Source organism: Vicugna pacos, chromosome 5 (genome assembly GCF_048564905.1).
Source record: "Vicugna pacos chromosome 5, VicPac4, whole genome shotgun sequence".
Lineage (NCBI taxonomy): Eukaryota > Metazoa > Chordata > Mammalia > Artiodactyla > Camelidae > Vicugna > Vicugna pacos.
Window position 1 is genome coordinate 52,184,141 of NC_132991.1, and position 17,110 is coordinate 52,201,250.

Here is a 17,110-nt window from a genome sequence, read left to right on the forward strand (position 1 = left end):
GAAATTTCTACATTTTTGTATTTTATTATTTTCAGCAAAAATAAAATCACTGTTCTACCATCTGAAAATTCAGTGTCATGCTTACGCATGTTAAGTGGGCTCAGACTGCAGCAAATTGAGAGAAACTCAACGAAGAAACTCTTAGCAGCACAGGGTTTAAACACTACATTGGATACTACCATAGTTGGATTAAACTTTTGTTACACAACTATTATGAGAGAAAAAAAAGTTTTTTCACTTAACAAACTTAGGCTTTCAATGTACTCGTTGGAGAAACTTGGTTTTTTTTAGCCCTGGAATTGTTTGTCATTTGAATCTACTGATGAGTCCTCTTCAAAAGGAATGAAATAATTATCAGTTTGATATATTAATTTTATTTTTCTCATGTATCGTAGCTGTTATATTCTTTAAAAAACAGAAATACACCTACTGATTGAACTGAAATAAACAATACTGTCATATTTGATTTCCAGATAAACTTTGCAAGATTTTGTGCCCATGAAAATTGTTCTGCTGATTTACAGGTCTCTGCAAAAATTGGATTTTTGAAGTAAGTGTAGTTTAATCTCTGTTCTTAATCAAGATGGGTAACTGGTGTGTGCACGTGGGTTCTAAAGAGAAAGGGACTAATAACTAGTCCTTTGGAGTTAGCATTTGCAGACCTGGCAAAGAACAGCATTCTGCTGAAAGAGATTGAGTAATCTATACATCATTCACATAATTACACACCCAAAGATGATCATTTTTTGAAAGAATGAGAGTATGTGAGCACCATAGTTTTTTCAAGCATATTTTGATCTTTTATTGTTAACTCGGAAGATATTTCAGGATTTAACTATGCTTTGGGTTATTGTTATTGTAATTGTAGTTACAGTTTAGACATTTGTTAAGTGCCTGTTTAATAGAGTTTTGGTGGCAAAATGAGCTAACCTTTACCATATAATTCTTAGTATTTTATTGTCCAAAAACTGGTTACATAATTCAGACTGATGGACAAAACAAAGAAATCCCTAAATAAAAATATGACACATTTGAAAAGGAATAAACCATCTTGTTCTTATAAATCCATAGACAGGAAACAGGAGAAAGAAAATACATGTAACGTGCTTAGAACAGTTCACACAGTGAAAACCAGATAAATGTTGATGGCTGTTGTTACTTTATGATGAGAAATAAACCACTGTAGTTTTGTATCATGTCTAGATCCCCTGATTAGAAATTGTTCGGCATGTCAGAGGGAAGATGTGCAAATGAGGACCGGAGAGAGAGAACCCACACTTCAGGCTAAGAGCTGGTTGTATGTGGAAGGTGAAGGAGGCAGAGGAGGAGGCACTAGTGGCAGGGCAGGAAAATGGGAGACTGTTCTGGGGAGGTCAGGATATAAAGGAGCAGGTTTGAATTGTAGTGTGTTGAATTTGGTGAGATTTCTGTATGTAGCTCTCCACTGGAAAATCTACTTCAGGATTCTTTCTATTTGGGGGTCCTCTTGACATCAGTGACTTAGAAGAATGCCTGGGGGTGGAAACGTGAATTTGACAGAGAAAAGAACTAAGGATCAAATCTGGTAGGAAAGGGTTAAATTTTATTTAAAGAGCTTAAAAAGAGTAGGGTGTCACCCTTGGAGACTGAAAATGTATCTTCATAGAACTCAGAGGAGAACCAAGTCCATGGTGAAGTAGCCAATGGAGACTATAAAAAGCGGGACTTTGTATTGTAATTTTATAGAGATCAGACAGCATAGTGACTAAGGAAAGGCCATGGAAGTTGGCGTTTAAAATGTGACTGGTGGGGGGAAATAGGATGTCACTGGCAAATTTTAACAGAGATTTCAGTGCGGTCATAGCTAAATGACACAGTTCATGATTACGGGAAGGGGGATATACCAGGAACAAGTAGGTTCAAGTGAATTTGTATGTATTTATCAAGTATTATTTATTTAATCGTGGGAAAATATAAACAAGTGTGAGGATCAAAGGCCTGGGAAAGAATAAATTGAAGAGAGAAGTCTGCTTAAATGTAGAGGACACTCTTCAGACCTTACTCGGACTCTTGTCTTAAGCATTTGGTGGCTGTTCACTTCCTTTTTTGAGCATCCTTTGCTTTAACTTCCATGATGCCACCTACTCCCATTCTCCCTTTATTTCTGTGGCCCCTCCTTCGCAGTTGTGTTGGGAAGGTCACTGATTTGGGCTCAGAAAATATTACTGAAAATGCTTGTTTCCTGAAGAACGAAAGTACATCTTACTGAATTAAGATACAAAATCATTAGCTTAATTGACTTACTAGTTTTTCTTCACGACGTATTTCTCACAATAAGAGATTGTATGATCTACTTTGCATTTTTAATTTGAAGATAATGTTTCTGATAGTCTGAATCTCAAGTTCTTTATGATTTTAAGTGGCAGCCAGTGGAAGGGCAGGCAGTATGTGTCCAAGTGTGGTCCTTGAGTCCCCTTCACAGGAATCACCTGGAAAGCTTGATAGAAAGGCAGGTTCCTAGGCCTCTGACCATCCAAATCAGAATCTATAAGGACCAGGCCCAAAACGTGTGTTACTAATAGGGCTATAAGTGGCTGTTCTCAAACTAAAATCTGGCAACCAATGTTGTGATTTTGATTTGAAGTCAAACAAACTGGTTCAAGTTTATCTACCATTTACTACCTGAATGACCTTTTTGGAGAAGCCTTTCAACCTCTGTAAACTTCCTTCTTCATTGATAAGAAGGTAAAATAGCACCTCCTGTGTAAGTTTGTCTTAAAAATCAGGTGCAGTGGTGCAGGCCAGGTGCGCGGCACCAAGTCGGGGACGCGTGAAGATTCGATAACAATTGTTCTCTTTGGTAACGTGGTTGACGTATTTATAGGCCGTGATAAAAAAATGTTTTATTTTGGTCATAAAATGAAATACTGCCAATGAGTTCTAAACATTCTCTGCACATGTCTTGGTTATTTATCCAGAGCTTACTGTTTCTTTGTATCCCGAGACAGTCGGTAGTCTTCGGTTGTGTGAGGTCTGAAGCGGCCTGAATGCCAGGGTGAAGTGTAAGCCCACATCTTTTGCATCAGTTAGGAAAGCGACAGGCTGCTTCTGTTAGGTAAATAACTAACCTGAAGAAGTTTCAAATGAAAACTCTTCTAATTAATTTTTAGGCTTGCGGTGAAGGATTCTGACAAACTGCTTGGCCTTTTAATAAATTATACTCAATATCAGACAGAAATGCACCTTTCCCACCTAGGCATCCTCTCCCCCTAATCAGTCAGGGTAGGCGCATTATGACCGCATGTCCCATGCCTTCTCCCAGCTCGAACTCCATTGGCACTAACAGTATTTCTGTGCCTCAGAGCTACGGACCTGCTTTAGGGAAGTGTATATACTCAGTACAGAATATGAGTTTCTGATGACGGCAAACAGGACTGCCGGCAGCAAGCTAAACTGTGCTGATGCGCTCGGCCTCGTGTCCTCACTAAGTCGAGGCTGCCTCCTGAGTCTGTAAATCCTCAGGGCAGTAAACCACGTTCAGATGGGCTTACACTGCAAGACGAAGATTAACGAATAGGACTTTTATCAAAATCATAGATAGAATAGCAGGCATTAGCCATCACATGGGCACCTTAAAATCGACTCTCTCATACAGATGACTGATCTCAGTGACACTCCTCCCCTCCGTGCCTCCGTCATGCTTCCGGGGTGTAAGTGACGGAGGCTTTTCCTGAACAAAAGTGCTCTCGTATCAGCTAGGAATGCTTTTAACTACAAGTACCAGAGTACCTGATGGTAACTTAAAAAATAAAGGCATTTAGTTACTTTGCATAGTAAGCAGTCTGGAGGAGATAGCTGCAGGTTTACTGAGAAGCTACCAAAATCTGGACATTGATGGTTCATGGTTATCTTTCCCGTTCTCTTGGCTTTTCCCTCATGGCCATCACATGGCTGTTGTGGCACCAAGGATCCCAATAAACAGAAAGGGGCAAGGCAAAATTCCGTGTCCTCTTGAGGCTGTCTTTCCAGGAAAGGAAGTGCCTGAGCAGCCTTCTTATTCTGATTAACTAGACCGGTGTTGTGTGTTCCCCTCTGGAATCGATCCTGGCTGAAGGAGGGTGGAGTCATCCTGATTATAGTAGGTCAATCATAATTCATTCCCTGAAGCTGAACTAGGGGCTTTGCTTCAGCAGTATCAAGGTAGTACCACCTATAGCCTGAACAGTGCAGGGTTCTGCGGACAGCTAAGAAGGGAAATCATTGTTGAGTAGGCGGCGAGCAGTGTGTAACATCTACCACTGTGCTGTTACCCCCAAAAGAGTGAGTCTAAAAAAACTATTTTTAAAATGCAAATAGTAAGAATATATGCCCCACTGATGTCAATAGACTTTTGGGAAGATGAATTCGATGCTTTATACACTGAACAGTCTAATGACTAGTTTAATCTTCTAATCCATGTTCTTTTGCTGTCCTCCTTAGGGTCTCAATGAGTTTGTCTTTATTCAGTAAAATCTCCTTAAATGTCAGGTGGCTGATATATTCCTGTTGATGAGAATTTTCCAATATTTTTTTTCCTGAGGTCAATAGTAAAGAAAAAAGAGGACAGAATTTTGCTCAGGCCTGTAGGCCACTTGCTGCAGGCTAGCTTTTGGTCAGGTAAATGACTCGTGTATCTTGACATGGGTACATATCAGTTTCTGTTATATTTTATTCTAGCATCTTGATTAAAAACATGTTCTGTATGAAGCAGTCATTCATCTTGTCGAGGCAAAGAGCATTCATTATACTAAGGCTTGGGGAGCACTTCTCACGAAAACAAAACAATGTCATACAGTCAGGAAAAACGTAGAGCCTGGTGCTGAAATGCATCAATTTTTCTATTTTTCCTCTTTCACTTATTAAGTTATGATTCTGTATGTACACAGTACCTCGATTTGTCTAAATTACTTGGATTCTAGGCTGCTTTGTAAATTTCAAGCCTGCATTATGCATGTTTTAATGAAGAATGAGCTGCGATTCCTGGGGAAAGCTCTGGTTCAGCCTTGTCGCACTTCCAGATGTGCACCTGGTCCTTTATTATGTCTCACATGCAAAGCTGGTGGGTATCTGTCTGATGGCACCTCATTAATGAATCCACATACAGTAAGATGTGTGTGTGTGTATATATATATGTGTATATATATATATTCAAAGAGAAGAATAGAATTGTAATTATGGTAATATGGCAAAATAGCTTAAAAATGGAAAATAGACCAGGAGCCTCGCTGCTGAAATGTGAACATTGTGCTTCTCTTTAATTTGCTGTTGTCTTGGAACCTAGCTGTTTATGCAGTGCTTTCACCTTCTGTTGCTTGTCTAAGTGCCAACTTCTTTCCCAAAGGTGTTCAGTGACTAATGCTTTGGTTACAAGCCAGAATATTTTATAAATGTCTATTTCTAGGCAGCTCTTCTACAAGTCTTAATTAAACTTTAATGTCAAACTGAAGTTTACTCTCGGAACCACTCTGGTTCCTTTAGTTGTAACGTGATTATAGAAAAGTAGGGGGAGTGTAGGGCCGTTGTGTTCCAGCACGCTTCCCCTCTGCCGTTTAACACGGTGCCACCAAGCAGATGCGCCCTTACGTAACACAAAGGTTTACAATGCAAGAATGAGTAAATCACAGCCATTCCCTGAAATGTTGGGAGAGATAGCACACCATCACTGAGTCAGAGTCTTCCAGCCTGAAATGACAGCCATGGTTTAGAACAGTTACTGCCTTGTTAACGATCCTCCATCTTCCAGAAATATCCACCTTCTCAAACGCAGGGATCAGAAGCTAGAAATGCTACACAGGGATATGGTCTTCATTCCTTTCTCCTCAATGTCTTGAGTACTCCTCTCATCCTATGCCGTCTGAATAATGAAGCTTCTGTTACTGTCAGAATAATACAGATTTTACCCACAGTAATATTATGTTGCGTGCTTATTTTGAAACTAATTAGATTCCTCAGTCAGATTGCTCAGAGGCAGAGCCAACAAACTTTTTACATGAAGGGACAGATAGTAAATATTTTAGGCTTTGTGGGACAGAAATCTGTCTCAACTGCTCAACTCTGCTGTCACAGTGCAGAAGTGGCCACAGACGAATGAGCATGGCTGTGTTCCAATAAACCTTTATTTACAGGAGCAGGCAGTGGTCCAAATTTGGCCTTCAGGCAGAAGTTTTTGAACCCCTACTCTATGGTATGCTTACTTTTTAAATGACAATCCTGTAGGACTTTTTTTAGTTTGCATTATTTAAATAGAGTTCCTTACAGTACACTTTATTTTTTAAATATAATTTGTTAGTAAGATTTTTAGCTGGTTGCCAGATTTAGAGATTTTTCAGGAATTAATCCTGGGATAACAAACCATAAGTTCTGCTCATAGAAGGATAGACAGACTGACACAACAGAATTACATATATATATGTTTACTGAAACACTAAAAAGCTCCCACTGGAATTGCTAAAATTCCCAATGGTAGTTGAAAGGATAAGTAGAATGTGGTATATTTGCAAAATTGAATATATACACCAGTGAGAATGAATAATTTACAACTCCATGCAGCAATATAGATTAATCTTACAAAATTTTGAGTAAAGAATGTCAGATACTCAAAGACTGCATATTCAGTGATTCCATTTGTATGAAGTATAAAACTGGGCAAAGCCAGTCTATACCAGTAAATGTAAGATATCAGGTGGGGGCAATAACTGGAAGGGGGCACAGGGTATTTCTTTGGTGCTGGCAATACATTTTACGTTTTTCTTGATCTCGGTGCTGGTTTAATGCATGTATTCAGTTTATAAAAATTCGCTGCATTTTTCTAAATGGACATTCTAGGTTGATAAGTAAGTTTCAAGTGGAAAAAAATTAGGATAAGAATGAAAGAACTTTTAGGCATTAAGTGAAATGTCCAGTTTCTTAGATCTATGTTATTAGAGGTATAAAAGTGGGGTGAAGTGTCCAAAATTATCATTTTGTGTGCTCATAGTAATTTTTATAATTAAATTACAATTTAAGTTATAATTAAAATTATAATTAATAATTTGAGGTTCATAATTGTTACTCTTTTCATTAACAATGTTGCTGTTAATTTATTGGTCAGCTCAATAGTTGGATGGCCACCAAAACATCAGGTTGTGGGTGGAGTGCAGGTCACAGGACGGGTAGTAGTGGATGTTTAATTTATCTTAATGAAACGTTTGGAACTGGTATACCATCACAGAACAGATAAGCATGGCTGTAATTTCATAGCATCATAATGAGTTCATAAACCTTTAAAAGTTACTTATCCAGTAATTTCCTCAGTTTTTCAACTTTTTTTTTTGTTAGTGTTACCCAACCCTTTTCAATGTTTGATACACTCACATACCACACATATATTTTGAACACTAATTAGGTTGCTAGCCTCTGGGAAGACAATGATAATTGTGACCACTAGGCATTTTCTCTCCAGGAGAACTTATTCTAGTGGTGAAAAAAAACAGACAGTGTGAACATATTGCATTGCAGGGGTGCCCAGCGTGCAGGGCAGTGGGAGAGAGAGAAGCCACTTTTGTTAGGGGTGCACAATGCTGGGTGAAGGGGGTTAGCAGTGAGAGTCAGCTGGGAGAACTTCTAAGAAGTCTTGACACTGGCACATAAGCTGGGTCTTGAAAAACAAGTACAAGTTAACCACATGCATGAATAGGAAAGATGTGGAAGGCAGAGGGATAGCTTAAAGTAAGGCACAAAACACAGTGTTTGGACCCCTGTCTTTAGGTAAGCATGGCTAAGGCAAAGGAATGAGTTGGAATGAATGCAGTGGAAAGTGAGGCAGGAACTGTCTCTCAGGCTGCATCTGCCATGCTAATCAGAACTCTATCTTGAAGCTACTAGAGGACATTAAGCAGGCATATGACATTATCAAGTTTACTTTTGGGAAAGTGACACCTCCCACCCTCTTCCCCCCATGGCTGGCAGCGTGAAAATTGGAGGAGGACTGAGAAATCATTTAAGACTATAATCCAAGTTAACTCAGGTTCAATCATGAAATTTTCAGATCTTCTTTATTTAAAAAATTGTTGTTAATCTTCATTCATTTCAACCTAAATAACCGGAATAGTAGAAAAGCAAGAAAATGCCTTTGCTAACCCTGGGTGAAAGGAGTTCCCTGCCCTGGTCTCCCAGAGCCTTTTGTTCATAACTCTTTGCGTGCATTTCTAATATTTGCAGTTGTTCATCAGTCTGTCCTTTATATGCTCAACAAAGATGGGAATTTTTTAAGCTATTTTTGTATGAGGGAGTAGTAGACATAATGATTTCTTACACAGGAGCTTTCAGTTAAAATCAGCCATTCTTAATCTTTCAGTAATGCTTAAAAGCATAAATTTTGAAACTTGTTCTTTAACTCTATCCTTGAGCACTATCTTAAATCAATTCACAAATAACTATTAAACGCCTACTATGTGCTTTACATTTACACACAGTTTCTTAAACACAGTTCTTTGATACAGATGTTGATTAGAATGATACAATATAAACATTGAAGAAACTTTCTAAACTCTAAATTGCCAGGTGAATGTTTACCTTTCTTATTATTACGATTATCCTCATCAGATATTTTGCTTCGGGTCACATTCTTCTCTGGTTGAACCAATTTTTCTAAATGTTACATTCTTTAACATCTAAGTCTGTCTTTGAGAACTCATAGAATCATAATATTCAGTAACTGAAGTTTTCTTTGAGCTCTCTTAACCCTCTAAGTGGCCAAGGGAATTGTTTGTACAGGCATTTGCCCTGAGACTCTAGAAATTGTACCTTGAATACATCCCTTAAATCCCAGGGTGCTCAGGATTTCGTAGAATGTGCATGAGCCAAATATTCACTGAATAGTAGGTATTATTACAGATGGGTTGACTTTAAAATGCTAAACGACCTCTCATCCAGAAGAACTGGGGCCAGAGCTGGAACTTGAAGTCACTTACATGTTTGCATCTGCAGCAGTTCTCTTCCCAGTTCACAGGATGTTGAAGCCTTTCTGCAGTTCGGTTTTTAAAGTGGTCTAGTTATCAGCAGAGGTGACCAACCTGCCTTAAGAAACTAATTCTAGTCCAACAGATTTTAGCAGCACCCACTTGCTGGCCACAGCAGTCCTTTTCCATGCCGTGCTCACTTCCGCCCCAGCATTCTCTGTTTTGGTGGAAATTGTCTCTCTATTCTCCTTTCCTCCCCGTTTCCCCCAGATCCCTTTTTGGCTTGGGCAGCAGCTAGTTCAATATCTATGCAAGGATAAAGAAAAAAAAGAGAAAAAGTCTTCTTTTAGTAAAATACTTTGATATAATCAGGCAAATATGTTAAAATGATAGAAGCAAGAAGTTAAACAGAAAAGTCAAACAGAAAGCAGACTAGTTTAATTATAAGAGTTAGGCAGTTAGGTAAGTGGGGGCACCAGGCAGACAGGTGGAGGAGAGGGAGGATGGTCTGGAAGATTGTGTTACGGCGGCCCGCCTCCAGCATAAAGGAACTTTACTTCTTCTAAGTGAGTGCCAGCAAGAAACCAGTTAAAACTCAACAGCCATGACGGCACAGTAGTGGAAAGGGCTTAACCAGACATGACCCAATGTGCATTGAGTTATAATTAGCATTGTGGTTTCGGCCCCCGCCCAAGAGTTTTTCGGTGTACACCACGGGTCAGAACATGTGCAGAAGGGGCCAAACATACTGAGCATTCCAGGGGCAAGAGCCATTAACCAATCAAGAGACCACCTCTAAGCAAGAGTATAGGAGAAAGGGGAGACTGAAACCTCCGCTTTTCCTCCCTTGGGTCAGCCCGCCTCCCGCTCAGGGGGGTGTACCTATCTTTTCCTAAATAAATCCTTTGAAATCTTTTGCTACAACAGTGCACTCCATCTCCCGTCTGTAATCTTGTCTTTCAGGTAAAAGAAGGACTGGGGTCTTTTCTTTATCTTTAGGTAACATAACTAAAAAAAAAACCCCACAAACTTCTCTTGGCTAAGTGAATTTATCTGAAAAAATGGGAAATTGAGTTCTTTTTAACAAGGATTTACATCTACTTTCATGGGGTCATCTCCCATGGTTGTGTTTCCAAATTAATTTTTTGTTTGGGGTAAGTAAATGAAGAGATGGGATTTTTAGTTCCCAAACAAAAACTAAATAATATTACTTAATTTTTAGGCCGCATGAAAACAAAACCTATCTCGCTGTTGGAAGCATGAAGACGTTAATGCTGAACGTGTCCTTGTTTAATGCTGGAGATGACGCATATGAGACAACTCTGCATATCCGACTGCCCACCGGTCTCTACTTCATTAAGATTTTAGATCTGGTAGGCATAGAAAACTCTGCAATTTATTTATATGCCTATTTGTTTATCCCAGAAGTGAACAGAAAAGAGTTTAATTAAATAAATTCTTTGGGGATGATTTTCTTTTCACAAACCAGCCTTTAAACATGTGACCAGTTTCTTGTTCCCTCCAACTAAACCAGTTGTTCCATTTTTCCTTTAGGAAGAGAAACAAATAAACTGTGAAGTAACAGACAGCTCTGGCATAGTAAAACTTGACTGCAGGGTGGGTTATATATATGTAGATCATCTATCAAAGGTAAGCATTTCACATTTTTGTTACTAACATGAATATATAATACTTCCTGTTTTTCCTCTGTGCTGCATACAAATAAGTGGTTACATTATTATTGTTGTTGTTGTTGTTGTTGTTGTTATTTACTTAGGGTAAGTAGCTAAGTGATGAAATAAAACCAAAACTGCCTGGGCTTGAGATCTTTGGGATTGTGTTTACATTCTTGGCAGTGTTCACTATTTAAAAAAAAAAAAACGGCACATGTTTATGTCAAGCGGGCACATGAATGTGTCAGAATTCTGCTCCCCGGTGTCACCCTTCCCCCTCCCCCGGCCCCGAGCTTCACCCCAGGTGGTCCTGTCTGCTGGGCACGTTACCTCTGCTGTACAAAAAGGTGTCTCTGGCAAGAGGCCTCACTCAAGTTGTTAAAGCATCTCCATTTTGTCAGTCCAGATTTGCCTGTCTTCACATTCAGAGGAGGCTTTGTCTCTGAATATCACTTGTGGAAATGCTGGTGCTTTAAAATTGCCACAAACCCACCAGCTTCCCCATAGCTACCTGAGTGAGGCATAGCCTACTCGTTTAGAACATCATTTCAAATTTGCACTTCACAGAACATAAAGAAAAATTAAAATTATAAAAAAACTTATACTTTATATATGTGTCTTTGCATGCTTTAGATTATTTTTAAAATGGGTGCTTCTGTCTGTGTTTTTCAGATAGATTTCAGCTTTCTCCTGGATGCCAGCTCACTCAGCAGAGCAGAAGAGGATCTCAACATCACAGTGCACGCCGCCTGGTATATTGCATTATGAAAAAACAACTGTGCTAAAGGAAATGAACCCCTGACTTTTTTGGTGGCCCGGGGGGGTGACCTTAGGGAAACCATGGAGCAGTGTTCCATTGTCTGCAGGAGAAAACTTCTCTTATGTGATCTGTTAAAACAAACCAAAACACCCTCTAGCCAACATAGAAGCAATTATCTGTGTAAACTAATGAGAGTCAATTTCTGCCAACTCTCACATAAAAATTTCTTGCTATAGCTTCTACTTTTATCCCCGCTCCTTAAAAAGGGTTCTTTACACCAGCCCCCAAGTATATACGGTATATACATGGGGTGTAATTAGCTCTTTGAAGATGATTTTTTGCTGGCTTGGATTCTAAGGCAGTGTTTCGTGTTTGCTTCTGTAGCGAAAATGAAGGGGAGGTAGGCAACCTGAGGCGTAACGAAGCGACTTTGACAATCCCTCTCAAGTATGAAGTCCTGCTGACTGTTCACGGGTAAGTAGATATGGAGGCCTCCTGTAAAACTGAGCTGATTCTAAATTCCATTAATTCTTAAATTATTGGTCAAAACCATATTTAAATATTTTTAGGGAGACTGTACTTTCTGTCTCTTGATAATTACCCCAGTGTTGTAGTCCAGTGCTTAGCTGCTCATTATTTTAACCCACTCTTTAGTCACCACTGAGATCTCCTCAAACGAATGCCCCGAAGGTGATTCCTTCCTGGAATAACCTCTAGCGGGTGACCCAGCCTGTCAGTGGCAGCTGTGTAGACCAGGGCCCCAGAGTGACGGGGAGCAGTTTGGTAGTCATGTTCAGTGGCCACGGCAAGCGTGAAGTTCAGAGAGGTGTCAGCTTGGCCAAATCACCATTCTCCAGAACCCGCGCCTACGTGGGCGACAAATGAATTGAGACACTAGAAAGCAGGCTACAAGGTGTCCCTTGTCCACTCTTTATACCCAAGAATTAGAGTTCCTTACCCTCGGCCCCAGAGCCAGCATTCACTGATTCCTGCCAATTTTAGTAATTGTTTGAGGGGACTCTCCTCTGATCCAGGAAGTAGATGTGACAGAAAAAAATTAAAGGAGTATTAAGAGCACCTTTTGTGATTCTACTGGAAATTATTGAGCCCATTCATCTTTGTTGAAAAGCACATTTTCAAAGCAACAGAAGGTAGGAGATGGAGAACCAGTAGACAGATGAGCTTTTCTTGTTGCTCTAAATATAAATCATCCCCAATCATTTTTAACCACCCATAAAGATGGCATATAGTTATATAAAAATAAGTGTCTGAAACTGGTGGAACTGAGTCTCACAAGTTTGTGAGATAAAACAAGCAGGAGAAAAGGGAGCCATTCCAGAGAGAGTATTGGAGAGCAAAGAAAAGCCAGTTGGGGGATTTTGTTCACCAGCTTGGCCCTTGCAATAAAGCTTTCTCTGCTCCAAACTTGGGCGAGGGGTGGGGAGCCGATTGCATGTTTCCCGGTTTGGAATACTTACCTCATCTTGCCTCCTTGATTTGGTTGTGATGAGTGTGTCATCCTATTTTTCCATTGTCCATATCTTGTTATTGTGGGCAAGGAATGCTCTACCACTATTAAGCTGCCTAAACCTACAACATTTGAATATTTCTGATTTCCTTCCTGTAATACCTCATCAAATAAGACAGTTAAATTGAATCTGAATTTGTTTCTGTCAGGTTTGTAAACCCACCTTCGTTTGTGTATGGACCAAAGGAGGAAGACGAGCCTGAAATGTGTGTGGCAGAAAAAATGAACTTCACTTTCCACGTAAGAAAAGTTGATCGTGTTGACTTTTGTAACAAACTGAAAGAATGTAACTGATGCTTTGCCCCAGAGGACATCATGTAGGTGTGATGTCCCCTGGCTTCGCAGGACCACATCTGGCCAATAGTAGGGAGGGAGCTGTGGCAAGGTACTCACACCCTTGCCTCTCGAGCCCCTGCTCCTTCTTTCCTATCTGTCTTGTCCCTGTAACTGCAGCCCGTTCTTCTTGTACAGGTGGGAGCGAGCAAGTGGGAGCAGCAGTAATGCCTGAAACAGGCAAAATTAGGGGAGGAAGTGAATCCGCAAGAGATGCATACAGAAATCAGGACAGGTGAAGCAAAGGCATCTTGGGGTGCAAACCGGTGAAATCTCTTCTGGGTTTGAGCTTTACACAAGCCCTAACCTTACCAAGTAAAGGAAGCTTCCATCTGCCTCTCCAATTAAGGTCCGCTTGGTCAGCCTTTCAGGTGATATGTGATGCATCATTTATTAAATAATCTGCTTAAAAGGAGTGCTATCATCATCCAGAAGCATTCATATACTAATATAAAGCTTAAATATTATTACATAATTTTTTTTACTTTCAAACTGAGATTTTTGGGTGCATCGTGGATGCTGATGTTGAGTAAGTAACTGGAAATAATGTTCACAAAAGTACCTTTGAACCAAAAGCACTACTCACACCTTCTTAGAGCTACAGAACAGTCTATAGAATGTGAGTGAGTCTGGATTAGGTACATTATATTTTGTAAAGCAGTGCTTTCCCAAATATATGTCAGAATCCCTTGAGATGTTTCATCCAAAGAGCAAATTCTTGGGTACTGCCCCAGATCCGGGGAAGAATGACCTTGGAATTCTATCGAGTGTATACTCAAGTGGTGGTTATGCTAGTATAAACTGGTGTTGGAAAAATGTAGCTGTCTGCTTTAAAGACCAAGAAATGCTCCTGTCTCAGTTCATGGGGGGTTTATGTTCTGTGAAACAGAGATTATGTTGGATGCTCAAAGGACTATTTATTAATTTACAATTAATAGTTGACAAATATTTTCTGGTTAAATTACAATGGAATGACTGGGCCTGGAGATACTTTTCAGTCTGCAGGCTTGGTGAGTTGTCCGTGTATAAAGATGGAGGTTGAATGTTACCAGGCAAACGTGGAAGAAGAAAACTGTAGGTGAGATTGGTTATTTGCTGGCATCAGGAAGGCCTTGTCCAAAGGTCTGGACAGTCCCTGGTGCTGACACTGCCTTTTGCAACTCCCCTGTGTTTCCAAGGTCTGGCAATTACCATGTGTCCCAAAGCCAGGGACACATTCTCCTCACCTACATCATATGCATTTGAAAGATGCTTGTAATCTATCAGTCACACTATTTCAGTTAGATTATTTATAGCATATCTATTCTCCAACTTACTGTATTGGTTCTATAGTTAAGCTCTCAGGCGGCAATATTTTGGCCCAACTTCCTCTTTCAGGGTTCTGCAATCCCCCAGTTTATCACCAACAATGAAATGTCATCCTCTTATACATTATTTTTAAAAACCTGTTTTATTTTTTCTGAAACCCAGTAATTTACCCTTTTCTGATTTTCTGAGTGCATCAGCATTATAATTATCCTGAATTAAAAAATATTTTTATTCACTTACTGCTGCTGCTGATTCTCTCAGCACACAGCAATTTTGTGAAACCAATATAGAATTTAGAATTAGAACACCCAGGTCTTGGTCCTATTTCTTATCAATTTTGAACTTTCAGTTTGGGTACCACATTAACACCACTTAGCATTTTTCTTGAGCTGGCGAATAATAAAGTCAGCCTACCTCATGGGATAGTTATGAGGACAACTAATCATGGTTTTTTAGATACATAATGTGCTGTAGCAATGGTCAAGTGGCCCTTGAAGGACACAGGTTTGAACTGAGAGAGTCCACTTATATGTGGATTATTTTAATAGTAAATACTACAGTGCTCCACAAATCATGGTTGGTTGAATCTGTAAATACAGAGCAATCGTGTATACAGAGAGCCGACTAAGTTATGCTCAGATTTTCAACTGTACAGAGGGTCAGTGACCCCTAACTTCTGTTGTTCAGGGGTCCACTGTATGTGGTTGATAACTTTTTCTTTGAACTATTTCTGCAATAAACCATCAGTGTAGACATTTTGATCTAATCCACACCCAAAGGAGAGGGCTAGGAATAATGACTGAGTTACATTATTAACAAACTTGTTAAAGTTCTGATTGTAGATATTCTGTTCCCCTCTGCTGTGCAGCCACTGGCTGCAAACCTCCACCACTATAAATGTTGCTCATTGGTATCTGTACTTTCATAAAAGTATTTTTAACGGTTTAATTTTTTTTTCTTATCAGGTCATCAACACTGGCCAAAGCATGGCTCCAAATGTCAGTGTGGAAATAATGATACCAAATTCTTTTATTCCCCGAACGGATAAGCTGTTCAACATTTTGGATGTCCAGGTAAAAACGTGTCCTTTCCTTTATTCTAAGTAATATTTCTAAAATGAAGATTTCTGTTATTTCAGTCAAGCTTAGGCTAAGCTATGAATTCACGATGCATGTGTTATGTACACTTTGAATATTACATTAGAACTGTAGGATTACGGTAGAACATCTGGTGTGACTTATACAAAACAGAACTATGCTGTACCATCTTCGGTATGTTTTCTTTGTGAAAGGGATCTGTGCAAGTAAGTTAATTGGTAGAATTCTCCATAAAGCTTGAGGTTACTGCTGAAAAATCAGTATTTCAAGCCTTTTATTAATAAACAATATTGAAATCACTACTTAAGAATCAATATTCTTATGTTGATGATTCTATCAGAATTTTTTTTTTACCTTCCCAGTTTCGAGACAAGCAATCAACAAATAAACCTACTAAGTAGATTTGAGATGTAATCCTTAAAAATCTTGCTTGAATTCCAGATGTCATAACATGCTGTGTCTCTAAAGCCTAAGGAATGTTTAATTTCACGCTCATGTTCAAATGTCTATTTGTCATATGGTCCTAATTTCTGTAAGGTTAAGGCCATTTATTTGATCAGTTTAGGACCAAATTTTGCTGGGTTTTTTTGTTTGCGTTTTTGCTACAGAGATTTACTCTCTTCCAAATAAGTCTGTCAAAAAATATTTTCACAATTTTTGAAGTACTTGAGCTATGTTAGAAAAGGTAAGTTTTAAAGCCATGCAGCTTTTGTTGCTCTTTCCAATATTGAATAAGATTTTTCTTGCAGACCACTGCTGGAGAGTGCCATTTTAAGAATTATCAAAGAACCTGTGCATTAGAGCAGCGAAAAGGTACACTGGAGACCCTGAAAGACATACTCAGATTTTTGTCAAAGACTGATAAGAGGCTACTGGTAAGTTTGTTTTCAGGTTGTAGTTTTTGATTTCCAACATACAGAACTAAAACACTTAAAACCAAGAACCAAGGGGTAAGAACTGTCAGTTGAGTGTAGGAGAGAAACAAGTTCAGGTAACATTCTTGTAAGTGAGAAACAGGCATGATTGGAAAGTTGAGATAGACCCAGCACTAAGTATCTACTATATAGTTTCACTATTTATCTAACTAATGCCCAGTTCATGCCAACCAGACCTTTTATGAGGCCAAGATGTTGTCTAAGGCTGAGAAGTCTTTGTGGCATGAGATTTATTTTCACTCTTTTCATTTTAATGAGTTTATGGAAGAAAAGAAATTCAAGGAAGCAGTCTTACCCTTTAAATGATCCAAATTTTACAAGAACACAGAACATGGAACCTAGCAAGACTCTGAGTGGGTGTCTTTATTTTTCTATCCTAGCAGATTAAGCTCGTAAGAATTTAAGGAGAACACCTGATCCAGTTCAGACACTTTGCTTTTGTCATAATTTACTAAACAAGCATTTGTTTAAGGCAAGATAATTTTTGCAAATGTCATTAAGGGGAGCACATCTTGAATT

General features: G+C 39.2%; 2 protein-coding genes across 2 annotated transcripts in view; one reads left to right on the plus strand and one right to left on the minus strand.

Annotated features, from left to right (window-relative positions):
* Positions 1-17,110, plus strand: part of ITGA4 (integrin subunit alpha 4) — a 74,347-nt gene that overhangs the window by 51,087 nt on the left and 6,150 nt on the right. Inside the window, exons 17-24 of the mRNA XM_006210226.4 lie at positions 474-550; positions 10,180-10,330; positions 10,512-10,607; positions 11,303-11,382; positions 11,775-11,864; positions 13,068-13,158; positions 15,525-15,632; positions 16,406-16,531. Of these exons, the coding sequence (XP_006210288.2) occupies positions 474-550; positions 10,180-10,330; positions 10,512-10,607; positions 11,303-11,382; positions 11,775-11,864; positions 13,068-13,158; positions 15,525-15,632; positions 16,406-16,531 (819 nt within the window). The remainder of the gene's footprint in view (positions 1-473; positions 551-10,179; positions 10,331-10,511; positions 10,608-11,302; positions 11,383-11,774; positions 11,865-13,067; positions 13,159-15,524; positions 15,633-16,405; positions 16,532-17,110) is intronic.
* CERKL (CERK like autophagy regulator) overlaps positions 8,035-17,110 on the minus strand; it is a 122,099-nt gene continuing 113,023 nt past the window's right edge. Inside the window, exon 14 of the mRNA XM_072961255.1 lies at positions 8,035-9,263. The gene's annotated coding sequence lies outside the window, so the exon portion shown is untranslated. The remainder of the gene's footprint in view (positions 9,264-17,110) is intronic.